The sequence below is a fragment of the Mirounga angustirostris genome, unplaced genomic scaffold (genome assembly GCF_029215605.1).
Source record: "Mirounga angustirostris isolate CCGP_5_RB_7025 unplaced genomic scaffold, mMirAng1.0.hap1 SCAF_6, whole genome shotgun sequence".
NCBI lineage: Eukaryota > Metazoa > Chordata > Mammalia > Carnivora > Phocidae > Mirounga > Mirounga angustirostris.
This window is the reverse complement of record NW_026991714.1, coordinates 35,251,775-35,275,795: the sequence shown is the minus strand read 5'-3', so window position 1 is coordinate 35,275,795 and position 24,021 is coordinate 35,251,775. Positions and strand designations below refer to the sequence as shown.

Below are 24,021 nucleotides of genomic sequence, written 5' to 3'. Positions count from 1 at the left end.
CCCTCCCTGTGGACGGTGCCTCTTTCCTTCGCAGGAACAAGTCCTCCTGGGTTACAGCCCAACCCACACCCATGTTAATTAACCACATTCCCTAGATTCCAGATCAGAGCACTGGACTTTTTCCTGATTCATGGAGGTCTGTCATGAAAACTCTGGAGTCCCATAGAATGAGTTGTTTTTATGAAAAAGGAAAAGCACTGTGGAAATGGGGGTTGTCTAGATGATGGTGGTGACCACATCCATGAATCCTTGGGTCCTGGACCTTCTCATTCATCCAAGGTGTTTGGAAAATTAGTATCCCCTAAACCCTCATGTGTACATTATACATCTTACCATTATTTTTGACCCAAGGAAATCAGGAAATTCTTGGGATATCTGTATTTTCAAGTGGAGAGAAGCTGTCTACACACACACACACACACATTTAGGGCCCAGTGATCATCTCACTCCCTCAGGGTTGTTGGTAGGCCTCACATCTATGGTCTACTCAGGGTTCCAGGTGAGAAGGACCTTTGAGCAGTGTGACAGGGATGGAGCATTGGTGGGAAGGGAGACTTCCTCTGAGCTTGGGGTGCCCCATTTACCTCTTCCCCAGGCCTTTCCTCCCCCCTTTCTCCATAGGTTCAACTTAACATTATGGATTTAGCATCTGGGATTCCAGCCACTCAAAGTAAAAAAATTCAAGGTCAGTGTGGTTACTCCTCTTGCTTGTGGTGGAACTATGGCGGGGGCGGGGGGAGGGTGGGCAAAACTTAGAACTTGGGACTTGAAGTGGTTGGTTGGTTGGAACTTGGATCACAGAAATTCCCTGGTCTTTCGTATTTCTGTCCACATGGTTGGATTTAATATTCACCCTGCTTATTCCATCGGGCTGGGTGGTAGACTCAGGAGGCCTGAGGCGGAGTGCAGGGGTCTTTCCTGCCTTGGAAGGGTTGAACGCTGAGGAGGATGCCTCCTGATATAACCAACCTTATGAAGGCAGGGAAGATGGGGCGGTGAGATCAGAATTCCTTTGCTTATTCATCCTGCCCTAGGAGACTCGATTTGCATTTAACTTCCTTTTTTTACTTTCCCTTCCCCAACCCCCTCCCCCTTTGTTGTTTGCCCCCCTCTCAGAGCTGGGGGAGATCACAAACTTGAGAGTCAACTTCACCAGGCTGGCCCCTGTGCCCCAGAGAGGCTACTACCCCCCCAGTGCCTACTACGCAGTGTCCCAGCTGCGTCTGCCAGGCAGCTGCTTCTGCCACGGCCACGCCGACCGCTGCGCCCCTCAGCCCGGAGCCTCCGCCGGCCCCTCCGCCGCCGTGCAGGTGACAGCCCCGGGTGGGAGGGGCTGAGGGGAGAGAGCAAGACCAAAGCAGACTTAGGACATTCTTAGGGCTCCTATAAAACAAGGGAGGGCACTCAATTTCAGAAGTGGGTCTTTAACATTTTAGCGACGGTGGAAAAGAGTCTAAGTGATGATTCCTTCAAAGATCAGAATTCTGTAGCACTTCCTTAAGCCTGCCTTCTGGTTTATGACGGCTTGATTTTCAGTCACCTGTAAGCACATCTGTGGGTGCTGTGGGGAGCTTAAAGCGATGCTGCCCAATCCTGGCTACATGTAATAATTTCCTGGGGAGCTAAAAGAAAAAAAAAAAGTGCCCAGACCTCCGTCCTCAGATATTCCAGTTTTATTATTGGATTTTAAAGCTTCCAGGGGATTCTCAGCACTGCCAGGGTGGAGAGGCACTGGTTTGGGCACTCTAGAGTCCCATCTAGTGGCGAGATCGGGGGAGGGTGAGAGAACAGAGTCCCACATCCTGCTAAGTCTACCCAGGAGCAGCTGAGTCAGATGCATCAGGGAATGGTGGGGGGAAGCTCCAGCTTTTCACATCTCCAGATGCGAGAACCATCAGTAGAGGAGAGAGAACCCTGGGCCCGGAGGCAGAAGAAGCTGTCATTTTGCTTTTCTAGGGCTTTGGTTCTTCTGTTAACATAGGGAGCTCATTTATCCTGGCGCTAGGGGGGCACAGGGCTAAAATGGCCTGTGAGGGAAACACAGGTGAAATGAGCCCTGGGCAGCTTCGTCCTTCCCATGGCTGGGCCAGGCCCTGCCCGGGGCTGCAGAGGAGGCCAGAGGGAGACCGGCTCCAGGAATATGTCATCTATTAGGGCCTGGAGATGAACGAACAGAACACAGGCCCAACAGGACCACTGACGGATGAGGAATACAATGTACTGGGGGCTGTAGAGAGGGAAAGGGCACGCCCAGTCCCAGGGGCTCTTGAATCTGGCCGCCCCCCCCCCCCCTCCAATCACCACTTTAAAAAGTACCAAAGTCTGGGCTTTGTCTCTGAGATTTGGATCGAATTGGGCCTGGCAATGGTATTTTTAAAAAAGCTTCCCACGTGACTCCAGAGTTGCATCCAGGATTGAGAGCCACGGAACTAGAGGAACCAGGGAGGCCCGGTGAAGAAGATGCCATTCTAACTGGCAGGATCTTACTGGTGAAGGGAGGAAGAAGGGAATTCCAGGCAGGTAGAAAAACATCAGTAAAGGCCAAGAGGTGGGAAAAACAGGGCTTGTGCAGGACACAGCTTGAGGTGCAGCCTGGCTGTGCTGTTCTGAGGGGGAAATGAAGATGGGGCAAACGCCGTCCAGGTCTTTGATGCCAGGCTGAGGGTGTTGGGCTTAATGCAGAAGACAGTGAGCACACAATAGCTATTCTGTTTTTATGTCTTAATGAGTCTAGTAACAGTTGCTCATAGCGGTCCCATTAGCCAAACAGCTGCAGTCAAAGATTATTGGAATATAAATCTCCAGAGGGCCCACAAAGTTCCGGAATCATAGTTTGCCAATAAGGGTGTCTGGGCACCTTCCAGGTGCTGCTTTGGACTGGGCATCAGGGGGATGTCCAAGGGCAAAGAATGAGCTTTTATTTATTTATTTATTTTTTTAACATGTATTTATTTGAGACAGAGTACACGCGCGCATGGGGGAAGGGGCAGAGGGTGAGGGAGAGAGAGTCGCGAGCAGACTCTGCATGGAGCGTGGAGCCCGATGTGGGGCTCCATCCCAAGACCCTGAGATCAGGACCTGAACTGAAACCAAGAGTCAGATGCTCAACTGACCGCGCCACCCAGGGGCCCCAGGATTGAGCTTTAAAAAGCCGCCTAGTTAGAGCAGAAGGGCAGGCACGTGCATGTGTGCGTGTACACGTACGCACACACCCACACCCCCACACCCACAATAGCACATAAGCAGGCAGCTGGGAGTGTCACTGGAGCTGAGTGAAGGCTGGAGGAGATGGGGTCTGAGTTGGACCCTGAGCAGTTTGGCGAGGGGGGAGGGGAGAGGGCAGGTCCATGGCTGGGACATTTCTTTGGTAATTATTCCTGATAACTGGTGGCCCCTTCCCAGGTCCATGATGTCTGCGTCTGTCAGCACAACACTGCTGGGCCCAACTGTGAACGCTGTGCACCCTTCTACAACGATCAGCCCTGGAGACCCGCAGATGACCAGGACCCCCACGAATGCCAGCGTAGGGTCCTGGACTCACCCGCTCCCCTGTAGTGGCTGGATGGGGTGCTGGCCTCTCTGGGCCTCAGTGATCTCACCTGGACACCGGGAGAATTTATTCTTTATTATTTAAATCTAATCTTGGTTGCACCCCGGTAATGTAAGCTCTCCTTACTTTGTGGGGATGGAGATAGTCTGGGTTACAGCCACCCTCTGCCTCCCCAGACCTTCTTCTCAGGCCCGAAGCGACCAAGGCTGGTCCATGCTACTGATGCCACATGGCCTTCGTGGTATCCCCAGGTCCTCTTTCTTCTGTCCCCTCCGCTTGCCTTGTCCTGTGTAGGACATATCTGGTTCCCTGCTTCAGAAGGCCCCCTGGAGTCAGGGTCTTTCTCTGCACAAGTGGGAGAAACAAGGGTCCCCAGCCCAGAGAGAGGCAGTGACCCAGCAGGAGATCCGTGGTGGCTACGGGGGAGGGTTGGGGTGGACCATTCCAAGGGCTCCCGTTTTGGCCCCACACAGATGTTATTCTTGGGTTAGTCCCCACATTGGGAGTTAAGGGGCCCGAGTTCTTACTCTAGTCTGCTTTCTTACTGACCGTATAACCTTAAGTGAGTTACACAAGGCTCCCTGGGCCTCAGTTTCCCCATTTCCTAGACCTGAGCATCTTGCAAAGTTGCAAGAGATGCCAGTGCATAAGCATGGAACGTGCTTTGTGGATGGAAGTGGGGCTGGTCTACGGTCAGCCCTGGGAATCTCCTTTTTCAGGGTGTGACTGCAATGGGCACTCAGAGACCTGTCACTTCGACCCAGCTGTGTTCGCCGCGAGCCAGGGGGCACACGGAGGCGTGTGTGACAACTGCCGGGACCACACGGAGGGCAGGAACTGTGAGCAGTGTCAGCTGCACTTTTTCCGCAACCAGCGTCCCGGCGCTCCCATTCAGGAGACCTGTATCCGTGAGTAGGGGCTCCAGGGACCCAGGGTGTCATCTGCCCACCACTCACTGGAGCATCTGTGTCCCTGGGGACACACAAGCCCTCAGGAAGCACGAAGCCTTGGTTGTTTGTCAGGACTTGTGGGCAGTTGTTTTAACTTAGCTGTGCACTGCTAAGCAAATCACTTAGCCTCTCTGGACCATCAGTCAATCAATCGATAATTATGTAGCCCTTGTTTTGGACATAGGAGAGACAAAAGTAAACATAAGAGACAGTTCCTGCTGTCAAGAAACAGACACCCTGTTTGGCAATGTAAATCATACTTGAAAAAGGCGGACTGAGCACTCCGTCCATGTATAGGTCATTGTCTTTACCATGTGGTAACGTGGTTTGCTCTGTATTTTTCTTTCCCCACCAATATTGAGAACTCCTCCATGGCAGGGCTTTTGTCCTATATCCTCAGGCCCTAGCGCCGTGACAGGCACATAGCTGATGCTGAAGAAATGTTTCCTGAAGGAACATATGCATGGAACAGCCAGGAATGACTTAGCATGTCCACAAGGCCAGTGTGTTCCGCACAGGAGAGAGCAGAGTGGACCGAAGCAGTCTGCATCAGGAGGGGTTAATCACGAAGGACTCTTTAGATGGAGGAAGAATCTGCATTTTGAAAGTCCTGCAAGAGGTCTGGGGGTGGGGGTGGGAGAAAGCTGGTTCACTTCCTGTCGCTATTATTTGGGTATGGAAAGAGTGAGAAGGACAAGTTGACTTCTGTTTCCCGCGGTTACTTGCTGTGTGACCTTAAGTGTGTTCCCACCTTTCGGGGTTGTCATGAGGACTACATCAGGCAACAGGCAAGCGTGCCCAGCTCAGGGCTTGGTGTATAGCAGTTGTTCAGGAAATAACGACCACAAAAGCCTTTAAAGTACTTAACATGGGCCAAACGCTGTTCTACCTACTTTTCATTTACTCATTTATTCCTCAGAGGGAATCTATGAGAGGTGTATCATTATACCCATTGTGCAGATGAGGGAACTGAGGCACAGAGGGGTTAAGTAACATGACCAAGGTTGTAAGGTTGGGAGCCAATAAGTGGCGGAATAAAGATCTGAACCAGGCAGTCTGGCTTCTACAATCTGCTCTTCACTTTCCACTTTTCCTCTTTGTATTCACTGTGGTGGCTGCTTTTGTCTCGCAGCCTGCGAGTGTGATCCCGATGGGGCAGTGCCAGGGGTTCCCTGCGACCCAGTGACTGGACAGTGCGTGTGCAAGGAGCATGTGCAGGGGGAGCGCTGTGACCTGTGCAAGCCAGGATTTACGGGACTCACCTATGCCAACCCGCAGGGCTGCCACCGTGAGTCGGGGGCCCCAGCGTGGGGAAGACGGTGTGGGCCCCCAGGCTCCTGACTTACCTCACGGGGCTGTGTGCTGGATGCCGTGCCCTGGGTGTCCAGCAGGTGGCAGCACAGGCCCGGGTTGGAAGGTGGCACTGAGTCAGCCAGAGGGAGGGAGGGTGGGCGGCCCAGCTGCCAGGTGCCAGGCAGGACAGCGCCGCCTCGTGAGTCAGCCAGGTTATCTGGAAAGAACGACCCTGCCTGGTTCTTTTCCCAGGCTGGCCCTCTCCCTGCTGTGTGTCCTCCAGGGGTGTGCTTTGGTTGTCTTGCTAGCTGAGTAACCCTCCCTCCTGCAGGCTGTGACTGCAGCATCCTGGGGTCTCGTCGGGACATGCCGTGCGATGAGGAGAGTGGGCAGTGCCTGTGTCTGCCCCACGTGGTGGGCCCCAAATGTGACCAGTGCGCTCCCTACCACTGGAAGCTGGCCAGTGGTCGGGGCTGTGAGCCCTGTGCCTGTGACCCTCAGAGTTCCCTCGGCCCCCAGTGCAACCAGGTACAAGAGGGGGTGGCCCCTGGGTCCCTCTGCGGAAAGTCCGCTGGCTCACCACCCTCTGTCTCCCTCCACGCTGCCCACAGACTGGGCTCCTCCTGTCCCCGTCCTCCTTGGGGACGCCACCAAATATCCCTCCCGGGGTGGCTCTGAGCCTTCTGCGGGGCCATTCGGGGCTTTGACTTCCGAGCCCGGCTCTGAATGGGAGCCCTTGTTTTGGGGGCACACCCGCTGTGCAGGCAGACCCAGGCCCCGACACCAGGTCACGGCCGGGCCGGGCCTGCGGGGGAGCTCCCTCACAGTGCTCTCCCCGACAGTTCACGGGGCAGTGCCCCTGCCGAGAAGGGTTTGGTGGCCTGACGTGCAGCGCCGCAGCCATACGCCAGTGTCCCGACCGGACGTACGGAGGTGCAGGCACGACATGCCGCGGTGGGTGCTTTGCCGAGTGGGGGGACGCCGAGGCACCGGGGGCGAGCGCGTGCAGGAGGGCCTGGGAGGGCCTGCGGTGTGGGAGGACGTCCCGTACTGGGACGTGGGGGGTGGGCCCCGGCAGCCCCGTGGAGCGCGAGTTCCCCGCACCTGCTCCAGCCAGCCCCCCGGCCCCCATGACCGGAGGGTGCTTCGCTCCCCGTGTCCCCGAGACGGCATTTCCCAGAAGCCATCTCCAGGCAGCGGCAGGGAGGGGAGGAGTTTCTTCCTAGCTGGAGAAAGTGAGTCCTGAGGGGGAAGGTGTGGTTTCCCCAGAGCCCGTTTGACAAGTAGCCGCAGAGCCTGGCACCTGGAGCGTGCAGACCGGGTCCCGGCTCAGCGTGGCCTCCGTCTCACCGAGTGGCTGGGGCCAGTAGCTGCCCCCAAGGCCTCGGTTTCCTGAGGGCACGTTGCACTTGATAATATCTCTGTGCCTGGTGCTTGTCTGCACGCGTGGGAAGATGAGCGTGGTTAACTCTGTCACAGAGAGACTGTGAGCGGGCGGGTGTCTAACCCGGGGCAGTGCCTGGCCCTGGCACACAGTAGGTGCTAACTAAGGGCTTGCCTTGGTTGCTGCCGTTCCCGTGATTTTACTCTGGCCTTGACTGTCTACTGTCCCAAGTCCTGTAGACGGGCCCTGAGGTCAGACCTGCCTCAGGCTCTCCCCACCACATGCCTTTAGCTTCCTGACCCCCAACCCTGACCGTCATCTTTACCCGCCTTAGCTTGTGACTGTGACTTCCGGGGGACGGAGGGCCCAGGCTGTGACAAGGCCTCGGGCCGCTGCCTCTGCCGCCCCGGCTTGACCGGACCCCGCTGCGACCAGTGCCAACGAGGTTACTGTGACCGCTACCCGGTGTGCGTGGCCTGCCACCCTTGCTTCCAGATCTATGATGCTGACCTCCGGGGGCAGGCCCTGCGCCTCAGCAGCCTCCGCAATGCCACCGCCGCCGGCCTGTGGCCTGGGCTGGGCCTGGAGGACCCTGGCCTCACCTCCCGGATCGCGGATGCCAAGAGCAAGATGGAGCAGATCCGAGCAATCCTTTCCCGTTCCCCGGTCACCGAGCAGGAGGTGTCCCAGGTGGCCAATGCCATTTTCTCCATCAGGTAAACTTCCCCTTCCCTGCCGGGTGCCAAGAAGAGTTCCCTCACGTGGGTTCACGTAAGTGGCACACGCGGGTCCTTCCGCTGGTACAGCCCTTTACAGTTTACAGAGCATTTTCACACGCGCTCTCTCTTTGAACTATCACAACAGTCCTGTGAGGTTGGTGTGTGGGTGTTATTACTTCCGTCTTGCAGGTGGGGAAACAGGCATAGATGGGTGATGTGACAGAGTCATGCGGCCACTGAGGAGCAGAACTGGGACTCAGCACAGGCAGGAGCCCCAGTGTTCTTTCAAGTGCCCGGCACTGCCCGTGGGAGAGAGTCAGCTCTGGATTAGTCACCCTGGTGCAGGGCATCCGAGAGGCAGGGGCTCTAAAAATAACTTGTATTTGCCTTTGGAATGGGAGCGGTCCCACCCACACCTCCTTCCTACCAGCAGAGGCACCTTCTTAGGAAGGTTTGGTTCTGGAAGTTTCTATAATTAGTTTGCATTCCCCAAGCACTAGCTGACTTTCGGTGCCCAGAGCCATCCAGGTATATGATTGACCTAAGTCTCAGAATTGAGTAGCAAGTCCATAGGTATTTCGTAGGCTGAAAAAGCAGGCATGGAAGGGTGCTCCATGGAAGGACGTCCCATGCCAGAGCAAAGCCTGTAGAGGAAGAATGCAGAGCTTGTGGGAGGGAGTTGGTGGCTGATAGACCAGCAAAGGGGGTGGGGAGAGAGGAAAGCTGAATGGTTGTGGGCCAGGGCTGGGGGATCCTGACCCCCTTTGGGTGGAGACGACCAGCGGGCTGTAGCTGTGGGTCCTCGTGGGGAGGTGTGGGCTGCAGAGGAGAGACTTCGGAGTCTGGCGAGCAGGTGGTACAGGTGGGAAAGCTGGTGTCAGCCTGCAGCGAGCCAAGGAGGAAGGGGTCAGGGTGACGCGCCTCATGGAAGCCCGCTCTGGGGAGGTGCAGCGGCTCAGGACTGTAGAGGCACACAAGTGGAGGAAGGAGCCATTTTTGCGATCTGCCTGCCGAGGGATGGAGGGAGCTTGCGCTGGTTCACTTAGCCTTTGTCCAGCAGAATCCTCCGCGGCCTGTGGAGTCTGCATTCTGCGGCCTTCGCTGAAGACCTCTCTCTTTCCTGCCTCACAGAGGCTTCTCCGAGGGGCTGGCAGGTTCTGGGGAGGCAGCCCCTCTCCCGTATTTTAGTGAAAGCTCTTCTCGCATCTCAGGCAGACTCTCCAGAGCCTGCAGCCTGATCTGCCCCCAGAGGAGGAGACCTTGTCCCTCTCGGAAGACCTCAAGAATCTGGACCGAAGCTTCAGTCACCTCCTCGTTATGTATCAGAGCAAGAAGGAGCAGTTTGAAAGGATAAGCGGTGCGAATCCTTCAGGTGAGGAGGGCTGCTCAGACAGCTGCACGCAAGGCCACGCCGCACCTTGGCTCCGCACCTGCTGCTCCTCCATCTCCAGGCCTCCCAGGCCGGGGCGGCTCACTGCCCTTCTGTCTCCCCGCAGGGGCCTTCCGGGTGCTGACTGCAGCCTTCCAGCGGTCCTCCCAGGCTGCTCAGCGGGTCTTCGACGGCTCCCGCATGCTCTTGCAGCTCAGGGACAGCCGGCGAGAGGCGGAGAGGCTGGAGGGCCAGCTGGGAGGAGGAGCCGGAGTTAGTGGGCCCCAGCTTGTGGCCCTGAGGCTGAACATGGCTTCCTTGCCTGATCTGACACCTACCATCAACAAGGTGACTCGTGGCATGGAACCCCGCTTCCTGGATCCCCCTGTTCCAGCTTGTCACCCACTGGCTGCTGCCGTGTTTCCTCCTAGGGCAGTGTGAACCCGCCCCGCTCCCCCCCTCCCCCCCATCCCGGTCTTTGGCCCCTCACGCTGTGCTCAGTGGTTGCCAAGGAAACAAGTTTCTGGTGCCTGGCTGCCATGGAGATGTCTGGCTGTTTGTTCCCTGGGTGTGGGGTGGGAGTGGTTGTTGAAGAGCCTTGGGTACCCTCTTTGACGTCTCCTCCTCTCCACAGCTCTGCGGGGGCTCCAGGCAGACGGCCTGTACCCCAGGAGCGTGCCCTGGAGAGCTGTGTCCCAGAGACAATGGCACGGCATGTGGCCCTCACTGCAGAGGTGCCCTCCCCAGGGCGGATGGGGCCTTCCGGATGGCGGGGCAGGTGGCCCAGCAGCTGCAGGGCTTCAATGCCCAGCTCCAGCAGACCCGGCAGATGGTAGGTGCAGCCAAGGGGGGTGGGCGCACGTAGGGAAAGGCTAAGGGCATAGACCCCCCAGGGCAAGTCAGTGTCTGTTTTACAAGTCAGGAGACAAAAGCCCAGAAAGGTGAAGTGACTTGTCTGAGGCGCCACAGCCAGTGAGAGGTCGAGTGTGGGGCCAGTGTTTTGGGCTTTTTCACCTGACTCCACATCATTTCTTCCAGAGCCAAACCAGGTTAGCTACCGATGTTTCCCAGGTAGATCGTGGGTAGCGGGTGTCCACTGAATCCCTGAGGGCTGCTGAGAGGCTCTCTTGGGGCCTTGACCACTGCTGACCTATACTGTGTGCTGGCAGATCAAGGCCGCTGAGGAAGCCGCCTCGAAGGTGCAGTCAGACGCTCAGCGCCTGGAGACCCAGGTGAGCGCCGGCCGCTCCCAGATGGAGGAGGATGTCAGGCGCATGAGGCTCCTCATCCAGCAGGTCCGGGACTTCCTGTCAGGTGAGCCTGGCCCTTACTCTCCTTTGGCCTGATATTTGGACTCCTGCCTGGCGCTCGACCCTCCATTCCCTCCATGGAGCTAGCTCCCTCCTCCCCTCGCCTCCGGGCCACCGGGGCCAGGTGCCCACCGCTCACCTGGGTGGCTGCCACAGCCCTCTCTGGCCGCCCTGGGAGTAGAAAGATCCCTGGACAGGACTCGGGAAACCTGTGACTTCGGGCAGGTTGCTTTTCTCTTTGCCTCATGTTTCGCTTCTGCAAACCGGGATGGTAGTATTTCACGTTCCTCCCGGGGACCTAGTAACTGATGTAAAGTAAGGGCTTGGTGTGACCACAGGGCTCTTCTTGCTACTCCTGCGGGGCCTTTGCTCCCCACAGGTCCCAGCCCCGTCCTGAGTGTGGAGAGCAGGTTGGAGAGAGGCGGGGAGGATCTGCTGGCAGCCGTGGCTTGCCTGAGGCCAGGCTGGAGTCAGCCTCCAGAGAGCCCCAGAGTGGGGGAGAGTGGTTGCAGGGAGATGGTGTTCCAGAAACAAGGACGAAGGGGCAGGACAAAGTTTGCGGCTTGGACTCGTGGATAAGGAAATCCTCCCCCAAGCAGAGCCTGTGAGGCTGAATGGCATCAGCCTTGACCAGGAGGTGGGAGGGAGGTTAGGAAGTCTCTGGGGTACAGCCTGGGCTCACGTGAACAGGCAGGGAGTCGCTGGGCCGGGGGCTCCTTTTTGTCCTCTAAATTATATGTGTGTCTCAGGTCAAGTCCTCTGATGGGACCAAGGGCCGGGAGAAGGAGCAGAGTCTGAGAGAGGCCTGACCCCTGCGAAGAGCCCACGACAGTTCTGGCAGTCTCCATGGCAGTGGGTTTTGGTCTCCAAAGTACTGTGCAGGGGGCACAGCACTAACTAGCTGCTGCTGTGTGCAGGGTCCTGGGGGTGGGGTGCGTGGGAGGCCCGTGGGGCAAGGAGGACACACGGGCTTTCCCAGGTCTTCACATGGAGTTCACAGAAATCACAGCTCAGGCTTGCTGAGTTCTCACCAAGTGCCTGGCACCGTTAAGCGCATCACAGGTATTTCGTGACTTAGTCCTGATTGCCCACCGCTTTGCAGAGGAGGGCTTCAGGCACAGGGAGGTTAAGTAACCTGCCTAAGGGGATCCAGCTTGGAGGGAATACGGGTAGGATTCTTCTCATTCTGTCGTCCACAGTCTAGATGATTGTACTATTAGATGGACACACACACACGGTTTTTGCTAATGCTTTTCGTCTCTCTGGATTGCTCCCCTGTCCCACCTCTCCAGACCTGGCTAAGTCCTGCTCCCCCTCTAAGAATCCTCTAGATGGCCCACTCTCCAGGAACCCTCCCCCTGCCCCCTCCTTCCGCCCCATCAGACTGGGTTAGGGCGCCCCTCCTGTGGCCATCTGAGCACCCTGTGCTCATCCTCCGCACTCAGGCTGGCCCTCCTTGGTTATGTGCCTGTCTGTCCCACCAGGTTTCGAGCTCTGTGAGGACAGGGACTGGATCCGCTTTGATTTGCAGTCTCAGTTCCCCATGTGCTGGCCCCAAGTCCCGGGGCAAGCCATCTGGGTGGGCGGGTGCCCCCTCCCCTCCCATGCCAGTCCCTGGGATCTGTAAAAGTGAAAGGGAGAGATAGGGAGGAGATGCCACCTCTGTGCTTCTGACCTTACTCTCTGACCGGAGTTGGCTTGTAAAATCCTTGCTGACTGGTTGTTTCGTTTCATCCCTTCAGGTTGAGGATCATTATCCATTTCACAGGTCTGGAAAGCGAGCTTAGAGAAGCCATTTGACTTGTCCCAGTTTGCTTGAAGAGTAGAGGGGAGGGCTGGGTCTGGAGATCTTTGAATCGTTCGTTCACTGTACAAACACCAAGTGCCTTGGAGGGCCAGGCACTGTGGCTGGGGCTGGGGGTATGGATGACACCCAGTCCCTGCCATCATAGGGCTTCTGGCTGGGTAACAGACAGAAAACAGACAGATCCATGAGTCACGGGTTCGGCACATGGGAGGTGATAAATGATAGGGAGAAGGAGGAGCAGAGAAGGAGAGTAAGGGGTGTTGGCTCAGGGGGAAATGTGCGATTCTAGATTGCGTGGCCACGGTTGGCCTCTCTGGAAAGGTGACATTGGAGCAAAGACCTGATGATCTCTCTCTGCCTTTGCGGAAACGAGCACGCTGGCCTGGGGAGGGGCGCGTGGAAGGGGTCTTCTTGCCAAGGAAGCAGTTCCAGTTCCTGGCCGCTCTCCCCGGCGTAGGGCTGATTATGTTTGTGCTGCAGGCATTGTTCAGTCCCAGCTGTCTGGCACCACCTCCTTCTCTCCAGCTTGCAGTTTCCTGTGGCCCCAGGCACTTAGCTGCCACAGCTGTGCCCACAATCGTCCTCCCGCAGCATTCCCGGAAGTTGTGCGAATGGGCACCTGAGTGTCCCCGCCAGGGTGCAGTGGCTTCTCGGGCGGGGGGCGGGGGGGCGGCAGAGATGCACGCGGGTGCTTCCCTGGAGCTGCTCAGCTCGGAGAAACCTCTGACCTTTGGGGAGGTGGTCTGATGGACGGCTGTCTTCCAGACTCTGACACTGATGCGGCCACCATCCAGGAGGTCAGCGAGGCCGTGCTGGCCCTGTGGCTGCCCACAGACTCGGCCACGGTGCTGCGGAAGATGAATGAGATCCAGGCCATTGCCGCCAGGCTACCCAGTGTGGACCTGGTGCTGTCTCAGACCAAGCAGGACATTGCTCGGGCTCAGAGGCTCCAGGCGGAGGCTGAGAAGGCCAGGTATGGCCTGGGGCCCTTAGCCCGCGCTTCTCCCTGCCCCGGGCTGGGCTGGTGTTTTGCTCCCCAACTCCTTTGGCTGCTGGCAGAAGGAAAAGAATCTGTACATGTCAGAGGGGTGCAGAGGGCTGGGGGACAGGAGGGGTGCTTACTGTAGTGGGGGGTGGTGAAGTGAGAAACAGTGTCCAGGGTGAACTTTCCTTAGCATGACCCTGTCTTCCATATGGGTGACACCAAAGGGTGTCTCAGACGTAACGCTCACACTCCTCGTGTCTGTTCGGTGGGGTCCCAGGATGGAAAAGCTATGTGTTAATACTCCCTTTTTAGGTCTTGGCTGGGAAGAATATTCTCTTGAACCGGTTGGTGAGTGGAGCCATGCATCTCTTCATTCACTGGTTGCTCATTCTTTCTTATCTCCCTTCCCCTCCCCCTGCTGCAGGAGCCTAGCCCACGCGGTGGAGGGCCAGGTGGAGGACGTGGTGGGGAACCTTCGGCAGGGCACGGTGGCTCTGCAGGAAGCCCAGGACACCATGCAAGGCACCAGCCGTTCCCTTCGGCTTATCCAGGAGAGGGTTGCTGAGGTGAGGTGGTGTGGCTTCCTTCTGCCGCATTTGGGAATGAACAGACAGATTCAGGCACAAGATATAGAAAATGCCAGAAAGTGACCTGGAAGGGGACCTAAAGAGGGAGGACTATGAGCTCTGGGCCCAGCTTTGAGCCCTTGGTTTTCTGGTTGCGTGGCTGGGTGCAGAAGGCCAGGGGTGGGCTCTGAGCTGCAGCAAGGGGGTGGGGGGCTTGGGGGGCAGATCAACTGAGCTGGAGAGAGGGGGGGCCTGGATGCCAGGGGACAGATAGATAGGGGACCAGCAGGGGGACAATAGTGGTGTCCTGCTTGGAGAGAGTTTTCGATGCCTGGTGACCTGGGCAGAAGGACGACGAGGTCCCTGCTTAGGAGACCCACCACCATAACCCAGGTCTCTTTCCCCACCAAGGTTCAGCAGGTCCTGGGGCCGGCGGAAGGACTGGCGGCTGGCATGGGCTTGCAGCTGGGTGACTTGCGGGCACGGATGGAGGAGCTCAGCCGCAGGGCCAGGCTGCAACAGGAGCAAGTGGCGAGGGCCCAGCAGCTCACAGAGGGTGCTAAGCAGCAGGCGCTGAGCACCCAGGAGGTGAGAGCAGGTGGAGGTCGTCCTGGGCAGCACCAGCCAGCATGAGGGTCCTGAGCAGGAGAGGACTCTACACTTTATGAGACCTTGGGCTCAAAAGCAATTGGAACATGTTATTCTAGAATCATCAGAAAGGGCTTCAGGACTCACCCTGACCTGGCCTGGCATCTGGACTTTACCTCGGGCCGCCTCTGGGGAGCTGGTTCAGGGGTGTTACAAATGATCTAGTCCAGTCCCTTTCTGTTTACAGATGGGGGGGTAACTTTGTCCAGGCCCAGAGCTTGCCTACAAAGCAGGTCCCTTGACATCCAATCCAGAACTTGTCCCCCGTCATGGCTACCCAGCCCAGAGAGGCAGTCTTGACTAAGCCTAACCTGGGCCCCATCGTTGTCAGAATTATGTCAGAGAGGCGATCAGAGAGCCATCCTCTGGGTCCCCAGTGTACCAGGAACTTTGGCATTCGTGGCCGGTCCCAGCACAGTGGCCAGGCTGCCAGGTATACTGCTAAGTGACCACTAAGTGCCTGGCACTGTGTGGGGAGTTAGGTGGGAAAGGACAGGAGCCACAGATGGAGGGAGAGAAATACAGAAGAAGTGTCAGATACAGCTTGGGGCCTAGGGGTTTTCATAGGCCAGAGCAACCCACTGGGGAGTATCAGGAGGCTCCTCATCCCTGTGTGTGGATTTGGAGGATACTGAGTGCTTTAGCCAAAGGTCTTTAGGACTTTGGATGATGATGATGCTGGTGGCACTCAGACTGTTTCACCTTTTTCAGGGATTTGAGAGAATAAAGCAAAAATATGCTGAGTTGAAGGACCAGTTGGGTCGGAGCCCCATGCTGGGGGCTCAGGGCAGCCGGATCCTGAGTGTCAAGACGGAGGCAGAGGAACTGTTTGGGGAGACCATGGAGATGATGGACAGGATGAAAGGTGAGGGGACGGTCCTGGGGCTTGGACTCCTGGGCATCCCAGGAGGCTGGCCCCAACCCAGGGCTTCTGAGGCCCGCCCTTGTCAGAGCTAGCAGTGCTAAGGGACGAGACCAGTAGGGCTTTCCCAAGCATCCAGGAAGTCAGAGGCACAATGATGGGGCGGTTGGGGATGCAGAGATACTTGTAAGACTTGTCCTGCCCTCAAGAGCTTGCAATCCAGATGGGGCCATTTTTCTGGTCACCTGCAAGATGCGTGAAGCTATTTAACAGCACAAGGGGGTCCGTGATAGGAGCCCACATAATAAGCAGTCTGCGGAGAGACATTTCTGTTGGAGAGAAATGCCCAGTGAAGGTGATGTTCAGAAAAGATAAGATTTGACATAGGCCTGGAAGGATGTGTAGGCCTGCGGGGGGAGGCTGTGAGGAAAAGCAGGGACATTAAGACAGGGTGGGTGGGCACGAGAGACGATGGACTCTGAAAAACAAACTGAGGGTTCTAGAGGGGAGGGGGGTGGGAGGATGGGTTAGCCTGGTGATGGGTATTGAGGAGGGCACATTCTGCATGGAGCACAGGGTGTTATGCACAAACAATGAATCATGGAACACTACATCTAAAACTAATGATGTAATGTATGGGGATTAACATAAGAATTAAAAAAAAAAAAGACAGGGTGGGTGGGAAGCAACAAGACATGTTCTGGGGATGGGGGCAGGCGCACCCACCAGGAGAGGAGCGGTGATGAGGATCAAAACGGGTGGGAGACAAGTAGCATTGGGTCACTGTGGCCAGGTCCAGGTGGCTGGTCTCAATGCCAGCATGAGGAGGGTAGGCTTAGCCCTGGAGACAGTAGAGAACCGTCCAAAGGTTTGAATATGGCAGAGACATAAAAAATCGTTTTCAAAAGGGTTCTGAGGTTCTTCAGATGGGAGAACAGGGATTTCCAAGAACTGGGCTCAATCTCTAAGATGTGATGATGGGTCACTGCACTGGTGTGCCCAGTGAATGCCACAAACAGAACTTCTCCGAATTTCAGAGGAAACAGACAAAAATCTGTTTGGTGAGGCAGGTAGACACCATGGGGAAGGTTGGGCAGGCAAGTTGACGACAGGTAGATCGGAGGCTGTGGCCGGCCGTCCCTGAAGGGTGAGCCACTGAGCTGGACGGAGGAGCTGAGGGGCTGGGTCAGTGCACGCCCTGCCCTTGTCCATCGATGTTTTACACAAAGATAAAGAATTTGTTTTTCAAACCTGTGGACAATAGGTTGTTAATACTCTAGGTAACAGAACCAGTTACTCTAAGACCATCTCAGAAGGCTAAAAGGATGGGCTGAAACCAACAGGGTAAAATTAAAGAGAAGTATTATCTTCCACTCTGGGCTTATTTGGGCCTAAACTCACAAGTACAGCTCGGTGAGGCCTGGCTTCTCAGAGGCTAATGTACCTGAAAACACTTTATAACTGCTAAAATGATAAAACGTTTCATAACTGGTGAGTGATAAGCACATATGAATTGTTGGTCACCGAAAAAAACCCAAGGGTTTTGAGTGATGTAAGCTCCATGGAAATTAGCAGGGTCTTGCTACAGCCAAAAGAGCGAATAAATACAAAGCATGCAAAGTAAGAGGAGTAATGGTTCAGGGATATTAAAAATCTTTAGTAACTGGTGTGTCACGCATCTACGAGCCAGAAAAGGCTCAGGCTATAGCAATGGAACAGGCATTTACCTGTCTGCAGGAATTTACCTTTCATTGCAGGATTTTGGGGAAGATCATGCATGGGGGTCCTGGGGATGGGGACCAGGGAACACAACAGCAGCTGCTAAAGTTTCAATATTTGGTCAACCCGCAGGTCCATATGGGTGCCCAGTGGCTGAATGTCAGGCCAGTGACACTGCTGTTACCCTCCGAGGGTGGGATCTCACCTGGCGGATGGTATTCAGTGGTGGCTACTCCCTCCTCAGAAGGGAGACGGACAAGCCTGCACCTATTGCAGGGAGGGTGGCCAGGGTTGGGAGGTAGAGAAGGCTCGATAATTACAGCAGGTGAAGGTGAAGAATGGGTGAAGGAACTAGGGAGATTTAATCTGAGAACGTGTGGCCTCAGACATTTGGAAGACTTCCATGTGGGAGACAGAGCAAATATATTCCCATAGCCTCAGGACCTGAGACAACTGGGTGGAAGCAGAAGTGGTCAGATTCTGGCTTCATGAGAAGACTTTTAACAGCTAGAGCTGCCTAAAGCTGAAGCCTTGTGAGGCAGTGCGCTCCCTCCCTATTCCTAGAAGAGTTCAGGCTGAGGCTGGGTGGCAGCTCTCGTGAGTGTGGTAGAGAGGCCTCTCGCCTAGGGTGACAGGAGGGACAGGCTGGACTAGGTCACTTTGGAGTCCTCCACATTCTCCGCGTGTAATCTCGTGGTGGCATACAGACTGGATCAGAGCGGGGGGACTAGATTTATCTGAAGTGGTAACTGGGGAAGGGAAAGTGCAGAGCAAGTCTGGTCCCCCAGCTGGCTCTCTGGCCATGGTGCCCACTTGAGGATCATCGGTGGGATGGCAGCTGAGTCCGGTAGTCATAGGTTGGTAATCTTTTTTTTTTTTTTTAAGATTTTATTTATTTATTTGAGAGAGGGGTGGGAGTACGAGAGCCGGGTGAAGAGCAGAGGGAGAAGCAGACTCCTCACTGAGCAGGGAGCCTGATGCGGGGCTCCATCCCGGGACGCCGGGATCATGACCTGAGCCAAATGCAGCCGCTTAACCCACTGAGTCACCCAGGTGTCCCGTAGGTTGCTAAGCTTGATGCCGGTGGTTTCCCTCATCAGTCTGGGACACCTGAGAGAGCCTAGAGCAGAGGAGGAGGGTAGGGGCTTCCTAGGTCTGGCTTCTCTTAAGAGTGGGGTACGGGTGGAGAGCCGTGAGGCTGGAGGGAGCTGCCCCAGTGTCCAGCCCTCCCCCCGCCAGGTGATTTCTCCTGCAGGTGCTGCCTCCAGGTCGTGGGAGGAGAAGGAAGGCTGGGGAGTCTTTGGGTATCTCACCAGCTCCTCCTTCTCCCCTTGCTGTCCCATCTGCCCTCAGACATGGAGTCGGAGCTGCTGCGGGGGAGCCAGGCCATCAGGCTTCGCTCGGCAGACCTGACGGGGCTGGAGAAGCACGTGGAGCAGATCCGCAACCACATCAACGGGCGTGTGCTCTACTATGCCACCTGTAAGTGATGCACCAGCCTGTAGCCCCCAGCCCCGCTCATCTGCCCTCTCTACTTTTGGAGGACAGGCTGGGCTGGGCTGCCTTCCGGCTCCAGGAGACTTACACAGCCTAAAGCACAGCCTGGATGGCCCCTGGCGCGCAGCTGTTAAGATTATTCTGGGCTGCAGCTGAGCTGGAGCTGATGGGAAATTACATCTGAGAGACAGAGAGGGTGGAGGCGGGCCGTGTCCTTGTGACGAGGAGCTCTCAAGTGGAGGTGCACTTGGCCGGCCAGCGTCCTTGCCCTTCATCTTCCATGGAGGCTGAATCCTGGAGGGACACCAAAACTTAACAAAAACATGATGTACAAATGAAAAGCCTAATAAAAATCTTTCGAAAGAAGTCTGGAGGTTGAAAGAGAGAAAATGATCCATCTCCCCATTAAGTACACCTTTGTCACTTGTTCCTGTCTCCCACCTGGGGTTCCTGGGTGCTCCTCTGCTCAAGCCCAAGGCCTGGAGGTATGTGAAACATAGGCTGCCCCACTTGGCCCAGTACAGCTTGCTCGTCAACCAAACTTAGGGGGACTGGATCCCTTTGCCCCAGGACCCAAAGGATCCCATCCTTGAGAGACCAGATGATTTCCGTCTTTGAGCAGTGATCCAGTTGCTCATTCACAGATGAGGAAATAGAAATCCAGAGAAGGGAAGTATGGCATCCAAATTCCCACAGCTCCAGAGGCGGACTCTGTGTCTCTTGGGATCTCAAGGAGAAGTTGCAAATGGATGTGCATTTGTGTGGGGGGCAGATACGGAAATGGCGTGAATATCTGTGTGCTAACCACGGCCTGTGCAATGTGCTAGGCATTTTCAAAATTAAAAAAATAATGTTTTAAAGGTTTTATTTATTTACTTGAGAGAGACAGAGACAGAGAAATAAAGCACAAGCAGGTGGAGGGGCAGATCGAGAGGGAGAAACAGACGCCCTGCTGAGCAGAGAGCCCCTCGTGGGACTCGATCCCAGGACCCCAGGATCACGACCTGAGCCGAAGGCAGACGCTTAACGACTGAGCCACCCAGGCGCCCCGTGCTAGGCATTTTATCTACATTTTCTTGATCATTATTAACCATGTTAATTATTGAACGCTGTGCTAGATACATCATCTGCGTTATCTCATGATACAGGTGGTACTGCCGTTCCCATTTGACAAGTGAGGAAGCCAAGGCACAGAAGGCCGTGTTACTCCCCGAAGGTCACAGATGTGGCAGGGCAGAGGGCAGAGGGCAGAGGGCAGAGGGCGGGGCTTCAGATTCACGATCCTCTAGAGCATCTAATGTAGCCATTAGGAGAATGGATGCCGGAGCCTGACTGCTTGGGCTCCAACAGAGCCTACCCCGGGAGCTGTGCGGAGTAAACGAGTCAACAGATGCAACTCGTGTCACTTAGTACCTGGCACACGCTATGCTCTCAGTCTGTGTCAGCCGCCACCCTGCCAGGTTCCTCCTGACCCCAAGGCCCCAGCACACTTTCCATTCCACACAGGCTCAGAAGTCCCAGGGCCACGTCTGACTTTAGGAAGAACGAAAGGAAGCCTCCTAGAGAAAAATATGTCCATTTTATTGAGCACAACACCGAACATGAAGCTGGAGGGGGCGGGGGTACAAGAAAACGAGGGAGGGACAAGAATAATGCCCCTGATTTTCAGGGAGAGAAAGAAGAGCAGAAGCAGGATGAGAATTACCAGCTGAAATGAAAACAGTCAACTTCCAATTTTTACTTAATCCAGTGTGGGTGAGGCATCTGGCCGGGATAAGAATTCCTTACAGTTCCTCCTTGATTTCTTTCTTTTTCATCTGGAAGGCCGTGGTACTGCTGTTGGCCTGGGGCAGGGAGGGAGGTGTGCTGGGCCAGCTGGAGCTAATCGTGGAGTCAAGGATTGGAACTTGAGAGCTCACAGGCAGACCACGGAGCCGCCTGTCATTCATGCAGATGGGCAGGCGACTACATTAATGAGCCCATTCTGGCCACGGGCACCAACGCCTCGAGGCAGGAGCGTGTGCTGAGCGGGAGCCTGGGTCGATGCTCCATATGGCTTTGCTCGGAGAAGGTGACACAGCCTGGCCAGCCCAGGAAGCTTTTCATCACAAACGACACAGACCCGGGTGAGAGCTACCTAGTTCACTGCACAGAGCCACGGCACGTGGGGTGTGGGGGCACAGAGCAGGCAGGTCAGGGAGACCTGGAAGCGGGTGGACACCGCTCCTCTTGCCCACAGCTTCAACGAGGCCTCCGTGCCTTGGGGGCTCGCTCCTGGGCCTTCTGGGAGGGTCTGCCCCAGGCAGTAGCAGCCCAGGGCTTCTCACCGTAAACTCCTGCCAGGCCCTGCTCTGCCCGCTCCGCCTTCCTCCCGCTGCAGGGTGGACGCCAGGATGGGAAGGCAGAGAAGAGTTGCACGTCTCTCCTGCAGAGGAAAGGGGTTCAAGGTGGGGGTGGGCCTACGGCTCCCGGCGCCCCTCAGCCCCGTTCATTTAGCTCTGTGATGGGGCTGGCCTTCTGGGACAGCCCCCTGTCCTGGCCCTCCCACCTCTGTCGCCTCACCTGAAAATTGACACAGGCGTGGGCTCCAGGGATCACATAATGAGACAGACTCCAGTCTGCCCCGCCCGGCAGTGGGAACCGCCACCCGCTTTAACTGGCACCATGACCTCTGATTTGTAGTTCCTGGAAAGCAAATGAGGCGGGGGGCTGTGAAGTGTTTGGGGAAGGGAGAAGAGCTGGGGGGGGGGGCGCTCTCCATGCCTGTGGCCTCCACTCGGCCTCCCCTCTGTCAGGTTCCAAAAGTACAAGCCCTTGCAGAAAGGACGAAGATGACAACGAAGCCCCACTTTTTCCCCCCAAAATACAACGGTTCTGGAAACTCCAGAAATCTAGTGCCCCCCACCCCACTGACATGTACTCGGTTTTCTGCAGGCATTTATAATTCCCGTTGCTTCACTAAACTTTTAAGTAGCTTGGTGAGGTAGGCTGGGCAGGCAGCTATGATCTCACAGATGAGCAAACCAGAAACAGAGACATCGACTGATTGGCCAGTAGCCACACAGTTAGGGATAGGGACAGGACTGGAGGCATTTCCCTTGGCCCCTTGACCCAGAGCTCTTCCCACCCTGCAGGGCCGGCTCCCTTTGGCCACTTTCTTTCAGCCCCGTTGCCTGAGCAGGGTGAGGCCTGTGTGTCTGGCTGAAGATACGTACTGTTTTTTGTTGGCTTTTTTGAGGAGCGTGGGCTCTGAGCAGTAGGAGGACTTCCCTTTGCTCCCGATGCTCAGGCAGCTGGAACAGCAGCTGCAGGGCCCGGCGGCCAGGGCCCCCTGCTGCATGGGCACCAGGCTGCTGCTGATGCGGAGCGAGCCATTGACCAGGCAGTTGAGGGACCTGCCCCCGGGGGGCCGGCAGGGGAGCCGCGCCAGGGCGGGAAGGGCCACGCTCTGGTCCAGGGCCGGGGCCTCGGTGATGGTGATCTCAGAGGGGCTGGGTCTCGAGGCTTCTGAGGCTGGAGTGCTGGGTGGCCTGTTCTCCACCTCCGGACGGAGGCCTGGGCTGTGCAGGTTCATGTGCAGTTTCCTCATGTGGTGGACCACGGCGGCCGCGTTGAAGGCTTGCTGGGAACACACCACACCAGCCTCTGACCCTCTCCATTCTCGGAAGGCCACGGGGCTCAAGCTTTCCCTTTGCCCCGCAGCCTTGGCCTCTTGAAACTGATGTGCCTGCGTCTCACTTCAGAGAGGGTCCAGGGAGGTCCAGTGTGAGCCGGGAAGCCCCGGGGAAAGCCCCTACGCCAGCCCTGCCCCAGCTCAGCCTCCAGGGGCCTGGAACAGCCTGCCTACCCCCTGCAAAGGGCAACTTACCCTCCACTTGCTCTTGGCAAAGTTCTTCTGGATCTGGAGACTGACTGACGGGTAGATGTCCCTGTGGAGGGCTGTGTTTCCATCAATCCTGTGGGTGTAGAAGGGACAACTGGCTCGTGGGGGGCTGTGGGAACTCAGCCCGGGGTTGGGCAGGGGGGCTGTGCATGCAGGTTCAGGTTAGCTGAATGGAGTGCCTCAGAAGAAGGGTGGCCCACGGCAGGAACGGGCTGGAACCAGGGCTCCTCTGTCCCCCTGGGCAGGTCATTATGGGGCCCATGCTTTGGCAAAACCATAGTCTTGCTTTATGGAAGGGTGGCAAACTGTGACCTATGGGCCAAATCTACCCATTGCCTGTTTTCGTAACCGGGTCTCCCTGGGATACAGACACGTCCATTGATTCAGGTATGACCTATGGCTGCTTCATGCTGCAAGGGCAGACTGAGTAGCTGCCCTATAGACAGTATGGCCAGCTAAGCCTAAGATACTTATTTTCTGGCTTCTTCCAGAATAAGCTTTCCAGCCCCTGTGTCAGAGGGTGCTTGGGTTGTCACTATCCTTTAGCTCAAAACTGTCCTCAGAACGTGCTTCCTCCTGGAAGCCTTCCTCAGTGAGGCCACCCGATACAGGCTGCCCTCTTGCTGGTCATCCATCTCTGTGTGTTCCTCAGATACTTGCCACACGGGGCACAGTACTTTCGAGGTACTAGGGACACAGAGAAGTAACGGATGGGACCCTCATCCCTGGGGCTTTCCAGTGGAGCTGTGGAGCCTTGTTCCATGCCATGGACTTGAGTAATTCATGGTAAGCTAATGTGTAATTGCTAATGAGAGGTAAGGAGGTATACCTGGCTTGCAGGACCCAGGGCTTCAGGGCAGGGCAGAAACTGCTCTGGATCCCGAGGGATGCTACATACAAGGCAAGAGGCAAGACATTCTAGGTGGTGAAAATGGTGTGACCCAAGATATAGGCTGGAAAGAGCTTGGGATAGGGAGCAGGGGAGGGCAGGAAGAGAAATACAGCTTTGAGGCCTTTCTGGAACAGAGGAGGCATGTTGGGAATTTGGGGAAATCAAGGTGGAGGTAAAGGGTCAGGCCAGATTAGGGAAAACCTGAAAAGGCGGAGGAAGCTAGGCTTGCTGTGGTAGGAGGTAGGGAGCTGTCGTGAATCTTGAACAGGCGTACAGCATGTAAAAAGTGTTGTAAGATTTATTTACTCACTTTACTGATTGGTTGCTTTGTGATTCTTCACAAATCACCTCACTTAGAACAGGTTTTGACCCCACAGTGAAATGATGCTCTTAAGGACAGGGCAGAGCTGCCCATTCCTGGGTGCTTCTTGGGTAGCTAGTACTGAGTATTGCACCCTAGTACTGATGACAGGGCCTGGCTGAGTCTGTCTCCTGCCCTTGACTAGGAGACACAGCGGCCACTCGTGGGTCAGAACCCACTTCATTCAATGCTGTTTGCATCTCTAGCGGGACCTGATAAACACGTC

General features: G+C 56.1%; 2 protein-coding genes across 25 annotated transcripts in view; one reads left to right on the top strand and one right to left on the bottom strand.

Annotated features, from left to right (window-relative positions):
- LAMB3 (laminin subunit beta 3) overlaps positions 1-19,570 on the top strand; it is a 66,493-nt gene extending 46,923 nt beyond the window's left edge. For all 20 annotated transcript variants that reach the window (XM_064594115.1, XM_064594107.1, XM_064594108.1 and 17 more), the window contains 17 exons: positions 622-685; positions 1,117-1,310; positions 3,403-3,523; positions 4,270-4,458; positions 5,633-5,788; positions 6,125-6,321; positions 6,636-6,747; positions 7,512-7,893; positions 9,108-9,268; positions 9,393-9,613; positions 9,900-10,097; positions 10,435-10,579; positions 13,148-13,355; positions 13,792-13,933; positions 14,345-14,521; positions 15,293-15,446; positions 18,516-19,570. In XM_064594115.1, the coding sequence (XP_064450185.1) occupies positions 622-685; positions 1,117-1,310; positions 3,403-3,523; positions 4,270-4,458; positions 5,633-5,788; positions 6,125-6,321; positions 6,636-6,747; positions 7,512-7,893; positions 9,108-9,268; positions 9,393-9,613; positions 9,900-10,097; positions 10,435-10,579; positions 13,148-13,355; positions 13,792-13,933; positions 14,345-14,521; positions 15,293-15,446; positions 18,516-18,652 (2,958 nt within the window). In that variant the 3' untranslated portion in view covers positions 18,653-19,570. The remainder of the gene's footprint in view (positions 1-621; positions 686-1,116; positions 1,311-3,402; positions 3,524-4,269; positions 4,459-5,632; positions 5,789-6,124; positions 6,322-6,635; positions 6,748-7,511; positions 7,894-9,107; positions 9,269-9,392; positions 9,614-9,899; positions 10,098-10,434; positions 10,580-13,147; positions 13,356-13,791; positions 13,934-14,344; positions 14,522-15,292; positions 15,447-18,515) is intronic.
- Positions 19,571-20,219: 649 nt separating this feature from the next.
- The window catches only part of CAMK1G (calcium/calmodulin dependent protein kinase IG), a 29,533-nt gene continuing 25,731 nt past the window's right edge, over positions 20,220-24,021 (bottom strand). For all 5 annotated transcript variants that reach the window (XM_045877135.3, XM_045877134.3, XM_045877137.3 and 2 more), the window contains 4 exons: positions 22,528-22,615; positions 21,875-22,281; positions 21,222-21,344; positions 20,220-21,084 (listed from right to left, as the gene is read on the bottom strand). In XM_045877135.3, coding sequence (XP_045733091.1) covers positions 21,254-21,344; positions 21,875-22,281; positions 22,528-22,615 — 586 coding nt within the window. In that variant the 3' untranslated portion in view covers positions 20,220-21,084; positions 21,222-21,253. The remainder of the gene's footprint in view (positions 21,085-21,221; positions 21,345-21,874; positions 22,282-22,527; positions 22,616-24,021) is intronic.